The sequence below is a fragment of the Dendropsophus ebraccatus genome, chromosome 5, assembly GCF_027789765.1.
Source record: "Dendropsophus ebraccatus isolate aDenEbr1 chromosome 5, aDenEbr1.pat, whole genome shotgun sequence".
Lineage (NCBI taxonomy): Eukaryota > Metazoa > Chordata > Amphibia > Anura > Hylidae > Dendropsophus > Dendropsophus ebraccatus.
Genome location: NC_091458.1, coordinates 132134541 through 132153696, shown reverse-complemented (window position 1 = coordinate 132153696; position 19156 = coordinate 132134541). Strand labels below are relative to the sequence as shown.

The following is a 19156-nucleotide window of genomic DNA, read 5'->3' as shown; positions in this document are numbered from 1 at the left end:
AAAAACACCACAGAATTGCCACCACAGAATAACTTTGTCTTCTGCTCTACTATTCCCCTTAAAAACTACTCCATCGTTGGAAAGCCTGGACCTTCTCAAAATATTTCAAGTGAACGATTTAAATGAAGCTTTTGAATACTTGGCACATATAGGCTATGTTCACACAACGTCAAAAATAGAGAAAGGCATTCGATTTTGATATTTAAAAAAACGTCCGTTTTTGTCACGATTTAACTGACTGCAAAGGCAATGCTTTGAAGTCAATGGAAAGATGGACATCCAATGCACACAATGCATTGAATAACGGACGTTTTTACCGCAGACGTCAAAATAATGAACATGATCGTTATTTTTGGTCGTCTTTTGCAAACAGGGGACGTTTTTTATTAGGTTTTCTTTTTCCACCGTTCTTTCTCCATTTTTACTATTAAATTCAATGGACTTTTTAATTAAGCCGCATCCAAAGTCCAATTAGTAATCCCAAAGTAGAATAATGTACAAACACCCGTCATTGCACTAAGGGGAGGCTAGACTGCTAAATGATGTCCGTTATTTTAGACTCAAAATAACGGATGTCATTTTAACCAGAGCTGAAAAAAACGTTGTATGAACATAGCCATACTCTGTAGTAATATTGTAAAAAAAATAATTATGGTTTTAATAATTTAATGTTCTCCTTGTTGGCCTTTATATAAGGTTTCTGTTTTATATTTTAAATAGGGATGGTCCGAACCCCCCGAGGTTCGGGTTCGGCTGAACCCGAACGCTCGGCATCGGATTACCGCTGTCTGCCCGCTCCGTGCAGCGGGCGGATCCTGCGGGAGGACCGCCTGGAAAACTGGGATACAGCCTATGGCTATGGCTGTATCACAGTTTTCCAGGCGTTCCTCCCACTGGATCCGCCTGCTGCACAGAGCGGGCAGACAGCAGTAATCATTGCGGATGGTTCGGGTTCATAAGTTAAAATAAATAAATAAAAAGAAGCAAGTGGACTGGTAGTGATGTCATGCTTCTCTTCTCTTACTTCCTATGGTCTTTATCACACTCATATGTATGATGTTGGGTCCTTTTCTTATGGTTGAGGCCAATTTCCATGGGTTTTACCCCCATAATAAGAAGCGCTTACTGTACTTACCTAGAGACTTAATTTCAGTGTTAATCTTTACCCTGTAGTTCTCAGCTAGGTGCCTGCTTTCATAGTCCCCATTCGTTCTGGTTTTAGGTTTGCTGGTTGAACTGGGTAGACACAACTGGGTAGATTTCTTTTTATTTATACTATTTAAAGTCAACACTGTAGAACTCCACATGCAGAAGTAGCCAAAGCATGTAACCAGTAACGTCATGGACATTGGATGTGTGCGGGATCGCTGCAGTGAGAACGGCCCTGCAGACATCAGTGTCCCGGGAGCCCAGCATAATGACGATCCTGCAGCTGCTTGTCATTAACCCCTTAAATGTCACAATCTATAGCGATTGTGGTGTTTAAGGTACTCAGTAAAAGGACAGGCTTGTACCGTTTGTACTGACGAGCTGGGGTAAGCCACTTACCTCTCTTCTGTCGGATCGGCGTTCCATGTATAGAGTCTGCTCTCAGGTAGGCTCTATACACAGATCGTTGATAACACTGATCTATGGTATGCTATGGCATATCATAGATCAGTATATGGAATCTAATGATTGCACGATTTACAGTGAAAACAAGTGTAAAAAAAAGTGAAATAAAAAACGTTTTAGGGTCTGTCCACACGTACTGACTGGCAGCGTGAATCTTGTTGCGAGTCTGGCAGGTCCTGGCAGTTCCCTGTCACTACATACTTGCAGCTGTCTGAAAGACTGCTGCGAGTATGTAATTCTGCCGCCCCCTTAACCCCTTCGTCTCCCGCTCTGCTGCGTGTATACATTACCTCTCCTTGCTGCACGGGGTCCTGGCGTACTGCTCTCCTGCCCAGCCAATCAGTGTGTTGCCCAGCCGCAGCCACTGATTGGATGGGCGGGAGAGCAGTACGCCGGGACCCCATGCAGCAAGGAGAAGTAATTTATACACGCAGCAGAGCGGGAGCCGAAGGGGTTAAGGGGGCGGCAGAATTACATACTCACAGCAGTCTTTCAGACAGCTGCAAGTATGTAGTGACAGGGAACTGCCAGGACCTGCCAGACTTGCAGCGAGATTCTGTACGTGTGGACAGACCCTTAAAGTATTAAAAAAAAAACTAATAAACCTCCCTACCAATAAAAGTTTAATATACCTCTTTGCCCATTATAAAAAAAATAAAAATATAAATATTTTTTAATAAATTAATAATAAACATTATCTAACATAGTGTGCGGAATTTTCTGATCTATTAAAACTATAACATTATTGATCCCGCATGGTGAATCGCATAAACAAAAAAACAAAAAAAAACAACAGGATTGCTGATTTTTAAAAAATTATCAGAAACAAATTTGTTAAAAAGCAATCAAAATTTTCTGTAACACCAATATAATATAAATAAACACTAGAGATCATGGTGCAAAAAATTACACCCCAACCAGCCCTGTAGGTGGAAATATAAAAGCGCTATGGCTCTTGGAAGGCGAGGAGGAACATTGCATTAATTTGACTCGGACATCCTGGCACCAATGGGTCTTGAAGGGGTTAATTGAACTGCTAAGTAGAAATCTAATTGGTTTTCATATGTTCCCTCCCTTCCTGTACTGCACTTTTATCACTGTACCCCTATGTATCAATTATAATTTGTACTTTTATCACTGAACGTGGGAACTTGCAGTGTATGCCTGTATCTGTTCCTTTTTCCAATAGAACACGCTTTAAAAAATATGATGTAGATTTATATAAAAGCAGTCATTTAAAACATTTTTCTTAAAAAGCTTTCGTGCATTTTTTTTATTACTCATTATGTAGGTAGTCAGCAAATACATATAATTTAGTTAGTATTACCTCAGTTAGCTGTACCTTTCTATATAAAAATTCCTGGAATCGTTTCCGGGAATTGCATCATAAAAGCCTATGGTGAACCTTGAAAAATACATGTTTTCCTGTGCTCTCAATGGGGTCACCATGTCAGATAGAATCTCTTCTATTAAAAAAAATGTCATGGGACACAAAAATGCCAGAAACCCAATACATCTGTCATTTTGTGCTTTAAAACCAAAAGTGAACGTGCTGTGGGCGTGTCCTTTAAAACCTGCTATAACCAACATAGTTGTTAAAGGGGTAGTGCGACGCTAAACAATTATTCACAAAATAACACACACTACAAAGTTATACAACTTTGTAATGTATGTTATGTATGTGAATGGCCCCCTTTCCCGTGTTTCCCCCCACCCACGCTAAACCCGGAAGTGTGGTGCATTATACTCACCGCATCTTGTGTCGACCCTCGTCCGCCATCTTGGGGTCATCTTCGGGAAGCCGGCCGAACCGCTCCATCTGTCCCTCATGCCGGCCCCCCTCTGCCGCGTCATCAGCAGCTCAGCCACAATTGGCTGAGCATAACTGTGCTCAGCCAATCGCGGCTGAGCACCGTTATGACGCGGCACAGGGGGGCCGGCATGAGGAACGGATGGAGCGGTTCGGCCGGCCTCCCGAAGACTGCGTCATTGTCCGAAGATGGCGGACGGGGTTGACACGAGATGCGGTGAGTATAATGCACCATACTTCCGGGTCTAGCGTGGGTTTGGGGAAACACGGGGAATGGGGCCATTCACATACATAACATACATTACAAAGTTGTATAACTTTGTAGTGTGTTATTTTGTGAATAATTATTTAGCGCTGCACTACCCCTTTAAGCTCAAGATATTTTTCTATGTTTTTTACATTGTAAAGCCACTCAGCCACTTCTACTGTGTTGGGATGGTCAGATTTATGTCATGCGAAAAACCTGCCAGATTTACTGAGGGCAATCAGACACATTAATAAATCTGTCCCTTTGGGAAATTAAAACCCAGAGGTGAAAGTTTCTTAAAAACCGACAGTCTTAGTCATCAGCCCAAATATATCTGTGTTCCTACAGTATATGAATACTCATAAAAATAAATAGTGGTAACTTTTTTAGGGTATGTGCACACTAGAGAGTTGAGCTGCGGAATCCACGGCAGGTGATCCGCCGGGATTCCATAGTGTGCACACACCCTTAGGCAGCAGTCATGTCCTGCAGCAAATTACTAGTCAAAAAAGCCACCAAGCCAGACTATTGTCTACAAAAATATCACTTTTAGGGTGCCTTCACATACACCGGATCCGCAGTGAGTGTCAGTGCATCCCTATGAGAATACATACTCGCACTGAGATTGACATCCCGCTGCGTGTATGTAAGTTAACCCCAGGGCGGCCGGAGCATACAGCTCCTCCTCCCCTCTCCAGCTTGCTTTGGGAATTCTCACCAGGACTGCCTGCTCAGCCAATCTGTGGCTGTGGCAGGGAAGCGCACTGATTGGCTGAGCGGGACGAGCAGACGCCGGGAACCCATGAAGCAAGCCGTAGCAGGGAGGAGGTGATGTATGCAGGGCCGGCCTTTGGGGTGTGCGAGCTGTGCGGTTGCACAGGGCGCATCACTCCTGGCCAGCTAGGGGGCGCTCTGGCAGACAGTCAGCTGCACACCTAACTGGTCTGGCAGACAGACGTTCTGTCTATCTGCCAGAGCGCCCCCCTAGCTGACCGCCTACCCTCCTTGCATAGGGGTTGGTTTGGGGCGCTCCAGAAGATAGACGGGCTAGGGACCTGGCAAATTAATCTTCCGGGTAGGTCCCGGTAAGCTCCGCCCCCTGTCGACAAGCCCCGCCCCCGGCGCCCACCGCGGGATGATGACTCTTTACTTGCCCCAATACAGCCTGCTGTGTGCCAAGATCCCATCAGTGTGGTGGCCTGTGACCTCTGCCCAGCCATGTGCCTCCTCCTCAGCAATTTGTGCAGCCTCCAGGATCCTGCCCCCCTGCTGTAAGTCTGGTGATTCTTCTCCCTCCAATCTACCTCTTTATCCTCCTTCCCATCTACCTCTTTCCCTCCTATCTATCTATCTATCTATCTATCTATCTATCTATGAAAAAGAAAAAAAGCAGCACTGCTTCAATGTATATGAAAGTGGTGCCAGCGGATCCAGGTCTCGACCAGTGACCGAATGTAGATATAGATAGACAATCCACAGCACTCCACAGGTTAACGATGTAAGAAAAGGTGATTTATTCACAAATCATGGTGCAGCACATCATAAGGCACGACGTTTCGTAAGATTTAGTGTATGTCACCATAAGGGGGTATCAACAGGGGCGGGGGGGGCGCCAAAAGAAAGTTTCGCACGGGGCGCCATCTTCCCTAAGGCCGGCCCTGGATGTATGCTCGATGTCAATCCCGCTGCGAGTATGTATTCTCATAGGGATGCACTGACACTGGATCTGCAGCGTGAAATCCGCTGGGGATCGGGTGTATGTGAAGGCACCCTTAAGATTAACCAATCAGCACTATTGTGCTGACTTGGATCCCAGAAGCACAGTATAAATGTACTGTGCAGCTCATGGAGCATACCAGCCGTGTCTGTGGCAGTAACTTTACAAAGAAGGGAAAAAGATGTTTTATTATGCTGTGCGAGGCCGGGAGATGGGCAGCAACTAGTCATCTGGGTGGGGAGCCACCCGTGACTGCCTGTCAGCGCATAGTGTGGGGATGATTGACAGGCAGAGAGGTGATTAATGGGTCTCTCTGCCTGTCAATCAGAGCGCGCTGACAGGCAGACTACCTATTTCCACTACAGGAACATATCGGGTAAAGGCAACTGCCTCATTATATACAGTAGATGGTCACGAATAAAGATCATGATCATTATTAATGCCCGTCTTTATCTGAATGGTACATTTCAAATGAACCCAAGCGTGCTTGAAATTGGCTTATGTTTAGTCATGATCATTGTTTACGGTTGTAATTATTAAAGTATGGCTGTATTTTTGCCTCAAAAAATGTTGCTTCTTAAAGTTTCACCAGATCTGGGTGGTCAGACCACAAATGATAAGCCTGTTATCCCCTATTCATAACATACTGATGGGAATATACCTTTAAAAGTTCTTTTTTTGTTTTTGTTTTTTTAGTCAAGTCACTTTTCTTACAAAAGAAAGTAATTTAATTTAAAGTTATTGTATACTATATTTTCGTGCCATTGGCTTTTCTCTATTCCATGCATCCATTATTTATAGATGAACTTAGTAACCAGTTTTTAAATGATATATCTGTTCCTATTTTCTATGTACTTACGGCGTTTTTTTGTAAAATAAAATAAAAGCAAAATACGACAGTAAAATATTTATAGAAGTAAAATATTCTGAGAATGTGCTACAATAAAGTTTATGAAAAATTATTTATTTTTAGATTTATTTATAGATTTAGGCCGGGTTCACACAACGTAAGACACCAGCCATTCTGTGACACGGCCTTGTCACAGAACAGCTGGTGTCCGTGAAGTTCATCCAGGCCGGGTATGAATTCATATCTTTAGAATTGGCATGCAGGCACATTCCCGTATGCCCGCACTCCAAATACCCATAGCACACAATGTAAAGTGCGGTGTGGCTGGAAGTGCACTTTACATTGTTTGCACAGTTTTGTGCGGCCGCTATTTAATGACATGTCAGTTTTTTGTGCAGCCACAAGGAATCCCAGCCGGAGTGATTCCAGAAGCTTCAATGTAATGTATATTTTCAATTAAAGGGGTAGTCCACCAAAAAAAAAATTCTTTCAAATCAACTGGTGCCATAAAGTGCCAGAGATTTGTAATTCACTTCTATTAAAAAATCTTAAGTCTTCCAGTACTTATCAGCTGCTGTGTGTCCAGCAGGAAGTGGTGTTTTCTTTCCTGTCTGACCCAGTGCTCTCTGTTGCCTCCTCTGTCCATGTCAGGAACTGTCCAAAGCAGGAGCAAATCCCCATAGAAAACCTCTCCTGCTCTCCAGACTGGAAATAATACAACTTCCTGTTGGGCATACAGCAGCTAAGTACTGGAAGGCTTGAGATTTTTTAATAGAAGTAAATTACAAATCTCTGGCACTTCATGGCAGCAGTTGATTTGAAAGAAAAATTTTTTTGGTGGACTACCCCTTTAAAATCATTTTTTTATTAACATTGACATGTCAGTTCTTTCGGCGGAATGCGGAATCAGCCGGCCCAAAGAATGGTGTCTATGGAGCCGGCGGAAAGGTGCACGTCCGCGAGCGCGCACAGCCGGCGGGATTCCGCTGAGTTTATCCGCGAGAACTCCTCAATGTGAACCCACCCTTAATCTTGAGGATGGAAAGAATACAGAATAGCTTGAGTGAAATGTCAACCAAAATTGCCAACTGTGTTTCCTTTATTTCGTTATTTTTCTAAGGGTACATGTTGGTGCCGATCAGGTGGTTTAAAAATATTTTTTCAGTTAGCGAGCGATACATTCATTTTAAAAGGAATCTGTCAGCACCCGGGCTCTATAGTGTGCTGTATCTGGCAGTCCCCTAGTGAGCATGGTGCCTTTTGGTAATATGTCCATGGAGTTAATAATCTCAGATCTCCTACTATAGCTGCCCGGCCTCCTGCTTACTCAGGTGTCAGGCAGTATCTCTGATTGCAGATCTGTCCTCTGTAGGAAGTTTATGTCTTGAAGAAACACTCAGATATAGTTATATCTCTGAACCCAAATGTGTTGAAGTTGTGCTCTAGAGGTAAATCACCTATCTTGACACCACCAGCAGGTCATTCTTTGATTCAAATTTCCTGATGGAAATGAAATATAGTTCTTACTTAAAAAAAAAAAAAAAAATCTCATTATTGTATCATTTTTAAAAGTGCAAAGAATTCCCAATCAGGTCCAAATTAGTGTTAAGCTATGTTCCCACGTCATATCGGAGCGTCCGTTCAGAACTGCGCGCCCGCATTAGAACTCCCTATAGCGCACAATAAAGCAAGCGGCCGGAGCCACTCGCTTCAATGTGTAAACTGACAAGGTTTACTACGGCCACAATTCACTGAATTGCGGCCGCAGAAAACTGAAATGTCAGCTCTTTGCGGCCCGGCATGAAATCCCATAGAGCAAGAGGCAATCTTCCACACTGCGTTAAGTAAGTTGCTGATGGCAACAACGGCCGTACTTTTACGTAGTGTGAACATAGCCTTAAAATTAGTAGTATGTGTATATATATATAGATAGATAGATATAGAGAGAGAGATGTGAAAAGTAAAATATTTTTTTTTCTTTTTCCACATCCTCATATGAAAAAAACTACACTAATTTGGACCTGATTGGGAATTTTTTGCACAATGATACAACAAAGAAAAGAAATTAATAAAAATAAAATATTATTATTATTATTTCATTTCCATCAGGGGATTTGAACCAAAGAAAGGCCTTCTGTTGGGTTCTAGACAAGGGATTTACCCCTAGACCGCAGCTCCAACACAGGCTAGGAGATTCAACTACATCTGATTGCAGGTCAATCCTCTGTTGGCAGATACTGACTGACAGCTGAGCGAGCAGGAGGCTGGACAGCATTGATTATTCATGAAGGAGAGGGAGGAGGAAGGAGTGATGAGGCCTTCCAGAGGACGGCACAAACACTGAGCCACAACTTAAGTTTGACTCTTCGTTATAGTAGGAAACCTGAGATTGTACATAATCCACTGCATGGACAATTCACCAAAAGCTACCATGCTCACTCGGAGACTGCAAGCTACAGCACAAAGTCAGCCCCAGAGGTAGAGCCTGGGTGTAGACAGATTCCCTTTAAGTAATTATTTCATTTTTAAAATGTGTGAGATAATGGGAATGCCCATGGGAACCCACATAGACATGGGGAGAGCACACAGAAACCATGCAGATATAGTCAATGGAAGGGTTTAAAAGAAGAACCTAACTGATGTATAATATTAGTACTAAATGATACTTGAAAATAGACATGTGGCACTCACCAATAAAGTTGCAGTAAAAAGGCTGAGAGGAAGCGCATTACATACAGAGCGCAAAACGGTCCGTCGCCTATTTGTATTTTTCTGTCACATTTCTATGACCCTGCTTATGCTAGAATAAAGACTTTTTTACTGCAACTTTATTGGTGAGTGCCACACGTCTATTTTCAAGTATCATTTGGATTATGAACTTTATTTTTTCTCGGTGTTGAGCACCACCATACATTACGTTTGCCTACAGTAGAACAGCAAGAGTTCCAAGTGATTGTTCTGCAGTTTCACAGTCCTGTGTAGTGCCAAGGTACTTTCTTTTTTCTGGTATGAACTGTGTATAATATTAGTACTGTCCATAAAACTCATTGATTTAAAGCAAAATTTACTAATAGTGAATTAACTTTTTTTTTGTTTTAGGTCAAAACCTGAGAGACACTTGGATGATGATATCTTTTATATGGTTGAACAAGAGCATATGAACTTGATTATTGAGAATCTAAGTGAGAGTTTTAGGGAAATGAGCATCAAAGAACGTGATGGACAAACTATGGATGAAAGAGCTAAAGCTTTAAAAATAGAAAACGTCATTAAATCTGTACTTGCCAGTGGCAATTCAAACAAGAATTTAACTCTGATGGCTAAAAAGTGCTCCACTCAAGACAGGTCAAGCTTCCAGTTGAAGAGGTCATACTCATTAGACAATGAAGATATCTTCAATATTCAAGACACCAAAATGGAAGCCCTTAAGTTGCTAGCACAATTCCCCCAAAAATCAGCAGATACCGGTAATGATACAATCACTAAAACAGACATGAAGGTGGGGAAAAATCCCAAGGAGAACGTCCTCTCTAACAAGGAAAGCAGCACATGCGAAACTGCATCAAAAGGTGATAAAAATCAGCAGAAAGTCTTTGCCAAGTTGTGTGCTAAAAGCTATCATCGTTCAGGTAACAAGTCATTTTAGCATCACTCATCTTTACTTTGCTTGCCAGCTCACTTAAATATGCATTGATGAGTATTTTCGGAAGGCGCACACAGCTAGACTCTAAACCTTCAATATCTGACCCTAGGGGGTGTTGATGAGAAATCGAAATCTTTTTCTTTAAGATAACTCTAAACAAATTGTACAAAAAGTACAAAAAAAATCTGTAGAGTGTATACTATATTTATTGCATAAATGTAAAAGATGAAATTGGTCGGCAGCTATGAACAAGGTAAAATAAATGGGCAGGTGCAAATTTGCTGTGACTGCAATAGAATAGTGTTATATATATATGAAGCTAGTGGGCACCACTAATAATCATGGAGTGCTAAACCAATAGAAAAAAGAAAAAAAAGCATATGCACAAAAAATGGTAGCACATACAAAAATCATTATTATAACACTGACATAGATAAAAAATACCACATAAATAAGTGAATGTACAGGAGTAGTAAAATGAGGGAGACAACACCCCAAATACTGCTCTACATTAAAAACACTAAAATGTCACCATAAGTCCTGCTGGTGTTCCAGCCAGGGCTCATCTACCACTCTGACTCTGGACTGTATGTACAATAACAGAAATCCAACATCTCTACCTAGAGAGAGACCCAGTAAAACAAAATATAACCACAAATAATGGAGCATAGGGAAAAAAAAAAAGAAGAGAAAATTGGAAAAGATCACCATATACAGTCCAACAGAATGAGAGTCAGATGGGATAAGGAATCACCCCACGCGTTCCGCCGTCTAGCGGCTTCCTCAGGGATGTGGGCAGTAGAGTGAGGGGCATAGTATATATACCTATACAACATGTGAAAGCAATTACAGATTAGGTGAAAAAAATAACATACCATGTGCAGGAGAATCAAACATCTCAAACATGTCCGGCGCCATCTTGGAAGAGCTGCACATGTGCAGTAGCATCAAGAAACTGCCACTAGAGGCAGAGGTGTATGGGCTTCAAGAATATGGCAGCCGCATATATGAGTATAAAAGCGACTGAGAAGCCGCCACCATTTTGGAAGACATTAGTAGCATTGGAAGACATTGTCACAAGAGGTAAAAGTAACCAGACTACAAGAATTTGGCAACCCCTACACATGGATAGAGAAGCCAACGCCATTTTGGAGTAGTCACGCATGTGCAGTAGCATTGGAAGACATTGTCACTAGAGGTAAAGATAACCAGACATGAATATGGCAATCACTATACATATATAGAGAAGTCGGCGCCATCTTGGAGCAGTCACACATGTTTAGTAGCATTGGAGGACATTGTCACTAGAGGTAAAGGTAACCAGACTTGAATATGGCAGTCACCATACATATATAGAGAAGTCAGCGCCATCTTAGAGTAGTCACACATGTTTAGTAGCATTGGAAGACATTGTCACTAGAAGTAAAAGTAACCAGACTACAAGAATATGGCAACCCCTGAACATTTATAGAGAAGCCGACGCCATTTTGGAGTAGTCATGCATGTGCAATAGCATTGGAAGACATTGTCACTAAAAGTAACAGTAGCCAGACATGAATATGGCAGTCACCATACATGTATAGAGAAGTCGGCGCCATCTTGGAGCAGTCACCCATGTTTGGTAGCATTGAAGGACACAGTCACTAGAGGTAAAAGTAACCAGACTACAAGAATATGGCAATCACTACACATGTATAGAGAAGCCGGCGCCGGCGCCATTATGCATTGACTTTGGAAGACATTGTCACTGAAGGTAAAAGTAACCAGACTACAAGAGTATGGCAGATACCATATATGTATATAGAGAGGAATCTCACCCACACAGCAGTACAATGACTGCCGATCTCAATCAGTGTGACACTATATAGGGACCCTATATTGTAATCGAGCTGTAAACTGATAACTGTCCATATGTGTGTAAAGAGCTCTGTTTTTTCATATTTTTTTTTTTAAAACAATATTTTATTAGTGGCTTATGTAATATTTGAACATACATATTGAAAGTTCATTACATATTCAAAAAGAAAGTCGCTCACAGGCAACAAAGGATTGTATGTTTACAATATCATACAGATACTATGAGCCTTTGTAATAACGTTAAAAGACATGTTATCATATACAATACAACATAGTCTTACCAAAAACGTAAGTAGAAAAACAGTAATTTATAATATCACCTTAAAACATGGTATAGATGTCAGATATTCAAATATGCTACCAATAGAATGGAGAGAATTGTCTTTAACAGAGAAAGGGAAAAGCTTAAGATATTTGGAGTGCTCCCAGAGTTCCCTTTTGGGCGGCCATGCAATACCAATCAGTGTCCTTAAATTGATTAATGACAGAGTCTCTCTCTTCTATAGTAAAATCATGAATTAGAAATTGTGTCCATTTGGACATAAATGTTTTTGTTGATTTTTCTTTGGTGCGCAATACATCCAAAAGTTCCCAATGAAAGATCTCCTTCAGAGCGGAGATTACCTCAGAAATGTCTGGTAGAGTATCCAATATCCAGTGTCTTAATAAACATTTCAGGGAAACTAATAGAGTTAAATGAATTCCTTTAGAAGTAAGTAATTTAGGAGAGGGAGTAGTAGATTCTATATCAATAAAATGAAAAAGATAACTAAGAGGGAAAAGTGGTATGGCATGGCCGCAAGTGGACAAAAGATAGAGCCGCACAGAGTCCCAAAATTCCTGCACTCGCGTGCAGGCCCAGGCACAGTGAAACAAGTCTGCTTTAGGAAGTGAACATTTCGGGCAACTGTTTATGTGAGAAGTGTGGGAGTTGGAAAAAGGAATATTAAAGGCATATATAGCCTTGTGTATAAAGCGGAAATGTATTTCACGTAGAACCACATTGGGAGCGGCAGAATGCACTAGTTGAGATCCTCTCAATATTTGTTGGGTCAGATCCTCTGAAAAAATTACGGAGGACCATTTTTTGAAAAAAATTTGTCTAGATAAATTCTTTTGAGAGCGTGATCTAAGTTCTCCATATGTATGTGATAAAGAATTATGTAACGGTGGTGTTGGGAATAGATTATCAAATTCCATATCACTTTCTGCTTCTGCTATGTCCCGTACTCTGGAAGTAAGAAATTCAATTATAGAATCGTATTGAGGTAAATTAAATGAAGACAATTTAAATCGTGTTCTGACGATATCCCATGATAAGAAAGTGTTGGAATTAGTATCCAGCAGATCCCCAACAGAAGAAACATGTGCACTCTGCCACTCTGAGTAATCCAATTTGTCTGAGTCAGGTGGGTAAAGTGGTGAATGCCACAGAGGAAATCTTTTCGATAGGCAAAAGGGTAAACCATATAATTTTCGTATCGCCTTCCATATGGCAATGGTGTCTTTAAAGATAACACTTCTCTTAATTTCTGGGGGTAGTTCTGGTAATTTAGCATGTAGCAGGGTGGGTAAAGGCCAAGGTGCTGCTAAAGCTTTCTCAATTAAGATATTGGAGAAATATGACGTGTCCATAATCCAATCTTTAGCATGGCGAAAGAGAGCGGCTAAATTATATAATCTAATATCTGGGCATTGAGCACCACCTTTAGAAGTAGGGAGACAGAGAGTGGAATAGGCAATCTCTCTCTGAGATTGCCAAATAAATTTAGCGAAATATGATTGGAGTAGGGAAACGTCAGAATGTTTGAATAAAAGGGGTATTGTTTGCATTGGATATAACAGTTTTCCAAAACACATCATTTTGATTAAGTGGGTACGTCCTAGAATTGACAATGGTAGAGATTCCCATCTCTGGAGATCTTGTTTTATTCTCTTAATTATCTGTTTTTTCATATTCAGTCTTCTATGTCTTGGTTCATTTTTACTAAATTTTAACCACTTCACCTTATATGTTGGATAAGTAATAGGTCCCCATTGTCCAGGACATTTGTCCATGATGATTCTTGCCATTTTTCACCGTGTTATACGCATTGAGGTTCCATATCATAGTAATGGACCACATCCTAAAGTGTTGATGCGGTATTATAGCTACACAACGCACTCCATCACATCATATGTGGCATTGTAGTGAAATGCCACATGGGATGCTTTAGCAATAAATTGCACTTGACTACATCAGATGTGACATCATTACATTATGCGGCATCGATTGGCACCATATGTGATATTGCAGTATTTCGGCTACACTATATGTGACCCAGTAATCCGCCACATCTTATTACGTTATGCGTGACATAGTGACCCAGTAGTTCGCCGCATCTAATCATGCTGTGTGTCAATATAGTTACCCAGTAATTCTTCGCATTTAATTATGTTGTGTGTGTGTGTGATATAGCGAATCAGTAATCCTCCGTATCTAATTATGCCAAGGGACTATACATTGAATTATGATCAGTACTAGAGCAACATAACAATACGACGTAGCTAATCATTATGATCCATAATCTTGTCTCCGCCATATATATGTTTCTATTGAATATGAACGGCGTCACAATCTTATTTGCTTCTTATTTAGATATACTTTACTATTACGCCGCTGCGCATGAACCAGATTGTTTATTAATATCGCCGATGATACTTTGTATACAGATATTCATCATAGCTATTGCGCATGTGTTAGATCATTTATATATACTGCCGACGTCAGTTAGCAACTGTCTACCTATTCACTCTTTGAATATACTATTTGTACTATCCGCACTATTTGAATGATACTGATGGCCATTTCATGTTGGCCTGTATAACTATATCACCTCTAGCGGCATTGATGGCCATAACGTATCTTGGTCTGTATGGAGAGGTTTGCTTTACACACATATGGACAGTTATCAGTTTACAGCTCGATTACAATATAGGGTCCCTATATAGTGTCACACTGATTAAGATCGTCGGTCATTGTACTGCTGTGTGGGTGAGATTCCTCTCTATATACATATATGGTATCTGCCATGCTCTTGTAGTCTGGTTACTTTTACCTTCAGTGACAATGTCTTCCAAAGTTAATGCATATGCATGACTGCTCCAAAATGGCGCCGGCTTCTCTATACATGTGTAGTGATTGCCATATTCTTGTAGTCTGGTTACTTTTACCTCTAGTGACGGTGTCCTTCAATGCTACCATACATGGGTGACTGCTCCAAGATGGCGCCAACTTCTCTATACATGTATGGTGACTGCCATATTCATGTCTGGTTATCTTTACCTCTAGTGACAATGTCCTCCAATGCTACTGCACATGCATGGCTACTCCAAATTGGCGTCGGCTTCTCTATCCATGTGTAGGGGTTGCCAAATTCTTGTAGTCTGGTTACTTTTACCTCTTGTGACAATGTCTTCTAATGCTACTAAACATGTGTGACTACTCCAAGATGGCGCCGACTTCTCTATATATGTATAGTGATTGCCATATTCATGTCTGGTTACCTTTACCTCTAGTGACAATGTCTTCCAATGCTACTGCACATGCGTGACTACTCCAAAATGGTGTCGGCTTCTCAGTCGCTTTTATACTCATATATGCGGCTGCCATATTCTTGAAGCCCATACACCTCTGCCTCTAGTGGCAGTTTCTTGATGCTACTGCACATGTGCAGCTCTTCCAAGATGGCGCCGGACATGTTTGAGATGTTTGATTCTCCTGCACATGGTATGTTATTTTTGTTCACCTAATCTGTAATTGCTTTCCCATGTTGTATAGGTATATATACTATGCCCCTCACTCTACTGCCCACATCCCTGAGGAAGCCACTAGACGGCGGAACGCGTGGGGTGATTCCTTATCCCATCTGACTCTCATTCTATTGGACTGTATATGGTGATCTTTTCCAATTTTCTCTTCTTTTTTTTTTCCCTATGCTCCATTATTTGTGGTTATATTTTGTTTTACTGGGTCTCTCTCTAGGTAGAGATGTTGGATTTCTGTTATTGTACATACAGTCTAGAGTCAGAGTGGTAGATGAGCCCTGGCTGGAACACCAGCAGGACTTATGGTGACATTTTAGTGTTTTTAATGTAGAGCAGTATTTGGGGTGTTGTCTCCCTCATTTTACTACTCCTGTACATTCACTTATTTATGTGGTGTTTTGTATCTATGTCAGTGTTATAATAAAGATTTTTGTGATGTGCTACCATTTTTTGTGCATATGCTTTTTTTCTTTTGAGAGGATGATGCAATAGAATAGTGTACAAGCATGGAGTCCGCCTCCAATATAGGGTGCTGACTGCCTCCAACTTGTGCAACTTGTGGCTTCCCGGATTACCTTTAGATAGCTGCCGCCTCTTCTACACTGCTTTGCTCCTTGTTTGTCTTTCTACATGTTGAAACACATTAAAAGACAACGATCAGCCAACATCGTGATTGTTACCTTCTTTTACACAAAGTGATTATCGGCCAAATGGGTGTCGTTATAACGTTCAAAATCTAAATCAACAGTAGATGTGATATAAAGCAAGTTTGCAATATACATTCATTTTTTTTTAATCATGGAAAAGACAGCACTTCCTGTTTTCTGACTCTTTAAGAAAAAAAAAGTCCAGTGTTTCCCGGGCCATCTGAGGTAGGCATGTAATTGATGGACACATTGAGCTGTGACTCTCTGTACTGGCCGGAATTCCTATGTGTAGTCTGTTTTTTTAAACCAGCACAATTCAGAAAATCTGCCTTCAGGAGACTGGACCTGGATTTCTGGTAAGTACAGCTTTGTTATACAGCATGATAACAACAACAACAACAACAACAACAATAATGAATGTATATTGCAAACTTGCTTTATTTAGGAAGTTATAACGACAGTGAGACTTTAAGGCTTACACCGTTTTTTTTTTGTTTTAATAATAACTGACATTTTTTGATAAGGACAGACTTAAATAATGATCATGGTAAATTTATAAAAATAATTATAATATAATAATTATTAAAAAAATAGTTTGTCACTTTAAAAAAATTGTGTGAACATTAAAGCTGGTTTCTACTTATCCACAACACATTTTATAGGAGTAAAAAAAAAAAAAAAAAAAAAAAAAAAAAGAGATGAATCGCCTCTTCAAGGGAGTTATCTAAATTAGGTTGCCTGAGGCTATGTTCCCTCTATGGGATCATAGCGGGCAAAGGCGGCCGTCTCGTAACATTGACGGCCGCAAAAAATTATTGATCATTATTTGCAGACAACAATATTATGAGATGGCTGCCTTCCCGGCTATGATCCCATAGTGGGACATTGCCTTATAGGGATTAAGGTATTTATCTACACTGTAATTGAGAGATAAGAAAGAGAGAGTAAAGAAAGTAGCACAATAAACAGCAGTAAATCCAGTGCCTTGGTCTTCCAGCAAACACAATCCTAATCATGGATCTTCCAGATTAAGTTCAAGAACCTACAGCAGTTCCACTCGAAAATCACTAGAATTCTTTTTTAGAGAGAGTGCTGCAGATTCTTGAATAATTCATGGAAGACCCATGATCAGGATTATGTTCACTGGCACATCAGTGCAAACAAACAAACAAAATAATAATAAAAATGGTGGGATATTATAAAAGAGGGAAATAAAGGAAAGCATTAAAGTAAAAAAAAAAAAAAAAAGAGTACAACTATCTCGACAGTTAGGCCTCGTTTACACATCAGTAGCCATCTGCAATTGTACAGGATCCCTAACATCTATTGACGTGTGGATGGAGCCATAGAAATAATGAAATTATGAATGTGTGACTGTACCCTTATTTAATGTGCTATTTTCCTGATTTTATTTACTGATTTATTGAGGAAGGGGGGGGATATACTAGATCCTTTCAATAAAAAAAAAAAAAAATTGCCTGTTTTCTAGATTAACCCTTTCACGACCTGGGGGTCATTGATGCATCAATGCCCAGGTCGTTTTAGGATATCAGCTTATGGGATCATAATAATCCCATAAGCTGATGTCCCTATTTCTGCCCCCTCCCCTATGTCTCCTACCACTGTTACAATCTTGTGAAGGCGGCAGGGGAGAGAGGAGAGAGGGCAGAGCCCGCGCCTTCCCTCCCTTCCCCCGCCGGCCTCCGTAGCCAGGCTACCATCGGGGTTCTGCGATCACATTGCAGAGCCCCGATGGACAGTGGCCGTCATGGGGCAGTATGGCTTGATCAATTCATACACAAAATTCTGATGTGTTTTTTATTTAGCCTAGGGGCACTAGTATCAGCCATAGGTGTGAGGTGCAGCGCTCTTTTTCTTCCCTGAACCGCATTTTGTTTCTCTCTTTTCTCTGTGTTTTGCACTCCTCCTGGTGAGACCCACATGACCGCAATTAGCAGGAGACACCTGAGTGCACATGGTTTTAATCCCTCCTGTCTTTTCCCATTCTGTCTGCAGCAGCTATGGTGAGCGCAATACCTCATCCAGACTTGTGCTGTTTGGGGACGACCTTCTCCGCCAGCGGTGCTGGCCGGGTTCTGGTGTGGTGTTTTTGGGTCTGGTCCTGTGGCATGGGGGTCGCAGGGCCGTCCCATAGCCCCCGTTCCCTGACTGTGCACGCCTGCGGGGTTGGTGGCCACTGACTGGCACGGTGTGGACTTAGTGTAGGGACCCATGTGTATCAGATACCTGCACGATGGTACATGGAGCAGTATGGCTTGATCAATTCATACACAAAATTCTGATGTGTTTTTTATTTAGCCTAGGGGCACTAGTATCAGCCATAGGGGTGAGGTGCAGCGCTCTTTTTCTTCCCTGAACTGTGCTGCCTGAATGTTGTGACCCGAACTGTTAACTCTCCTTATTGTGTTTTTTTGTCTCGTCTTGTTTTGCGCTCCACCTACAAAACACAGCAATCCCTGAGTTCAGGGAGATCAGCGAAAAAAAGGACTCACTCAAGAGTCTCCATTGATACATTGCCCCCTATAAATTTAAATATGCATAAAAGGGTCCATGGAGCCTCAATTGCGAGTCTCAAAACACGGAAATAGCCAGGTATCCCTCCAGGGAAAGAAAACCTGTTGCCAAGGGGTGCCTCCTAGTGGGGAGATCACCAAACCACCCTGATATGTAACCCCTAAAATCCCACTCGGTTGTGAGTATTGAACATAAAAAGGGAAATACCAGAGTGACGTTAAAGTCCAACTCTTTTGCAAGTATTGCAACATGACAAGGGTTCACCAAAACCAGGCATCCACCTACAGACAGCTGTTTCGGGGTATTTGCCCCTCATCAGTGGGGAGCAGGATTCAGATATGTGTTCCGCCTAGCCAGTGCAGGGGCTGTCGCCCAGTTGCCCGCTGCCGTTAAAACAGGTTGTAGATATTAGTCATTGGGTAAATATTT

General features: G+C 41.3%; 1 protein-coding gene across 2 annotated transcripts in view; it reads left to right on the top strand.

Annotated features, from left to right (window-relative positions):
- The window catches only part of C5H1orf94 (chromosome 5 C1orf94 homolog), a 113348-nt gene that overhangs the window by 30436 nt on the left and 63756 nt on the right, over positions 1-19156 (top strand). The window contains exon 2 of one of the 2 annotated variants that reach the window (XM_069972525.1): positions 9338-9807. In XM_069972525.1, the coding sequence (XP_069828626.1) occupies positions 9338-9807 (470 nt within the window). Of the gene's footprint in view, positions 1-9337; positions 9868-19156 lie in introns of both variants that reach the window. The other variant, XM_069972524.1, reaches the window with a different exon arrangement.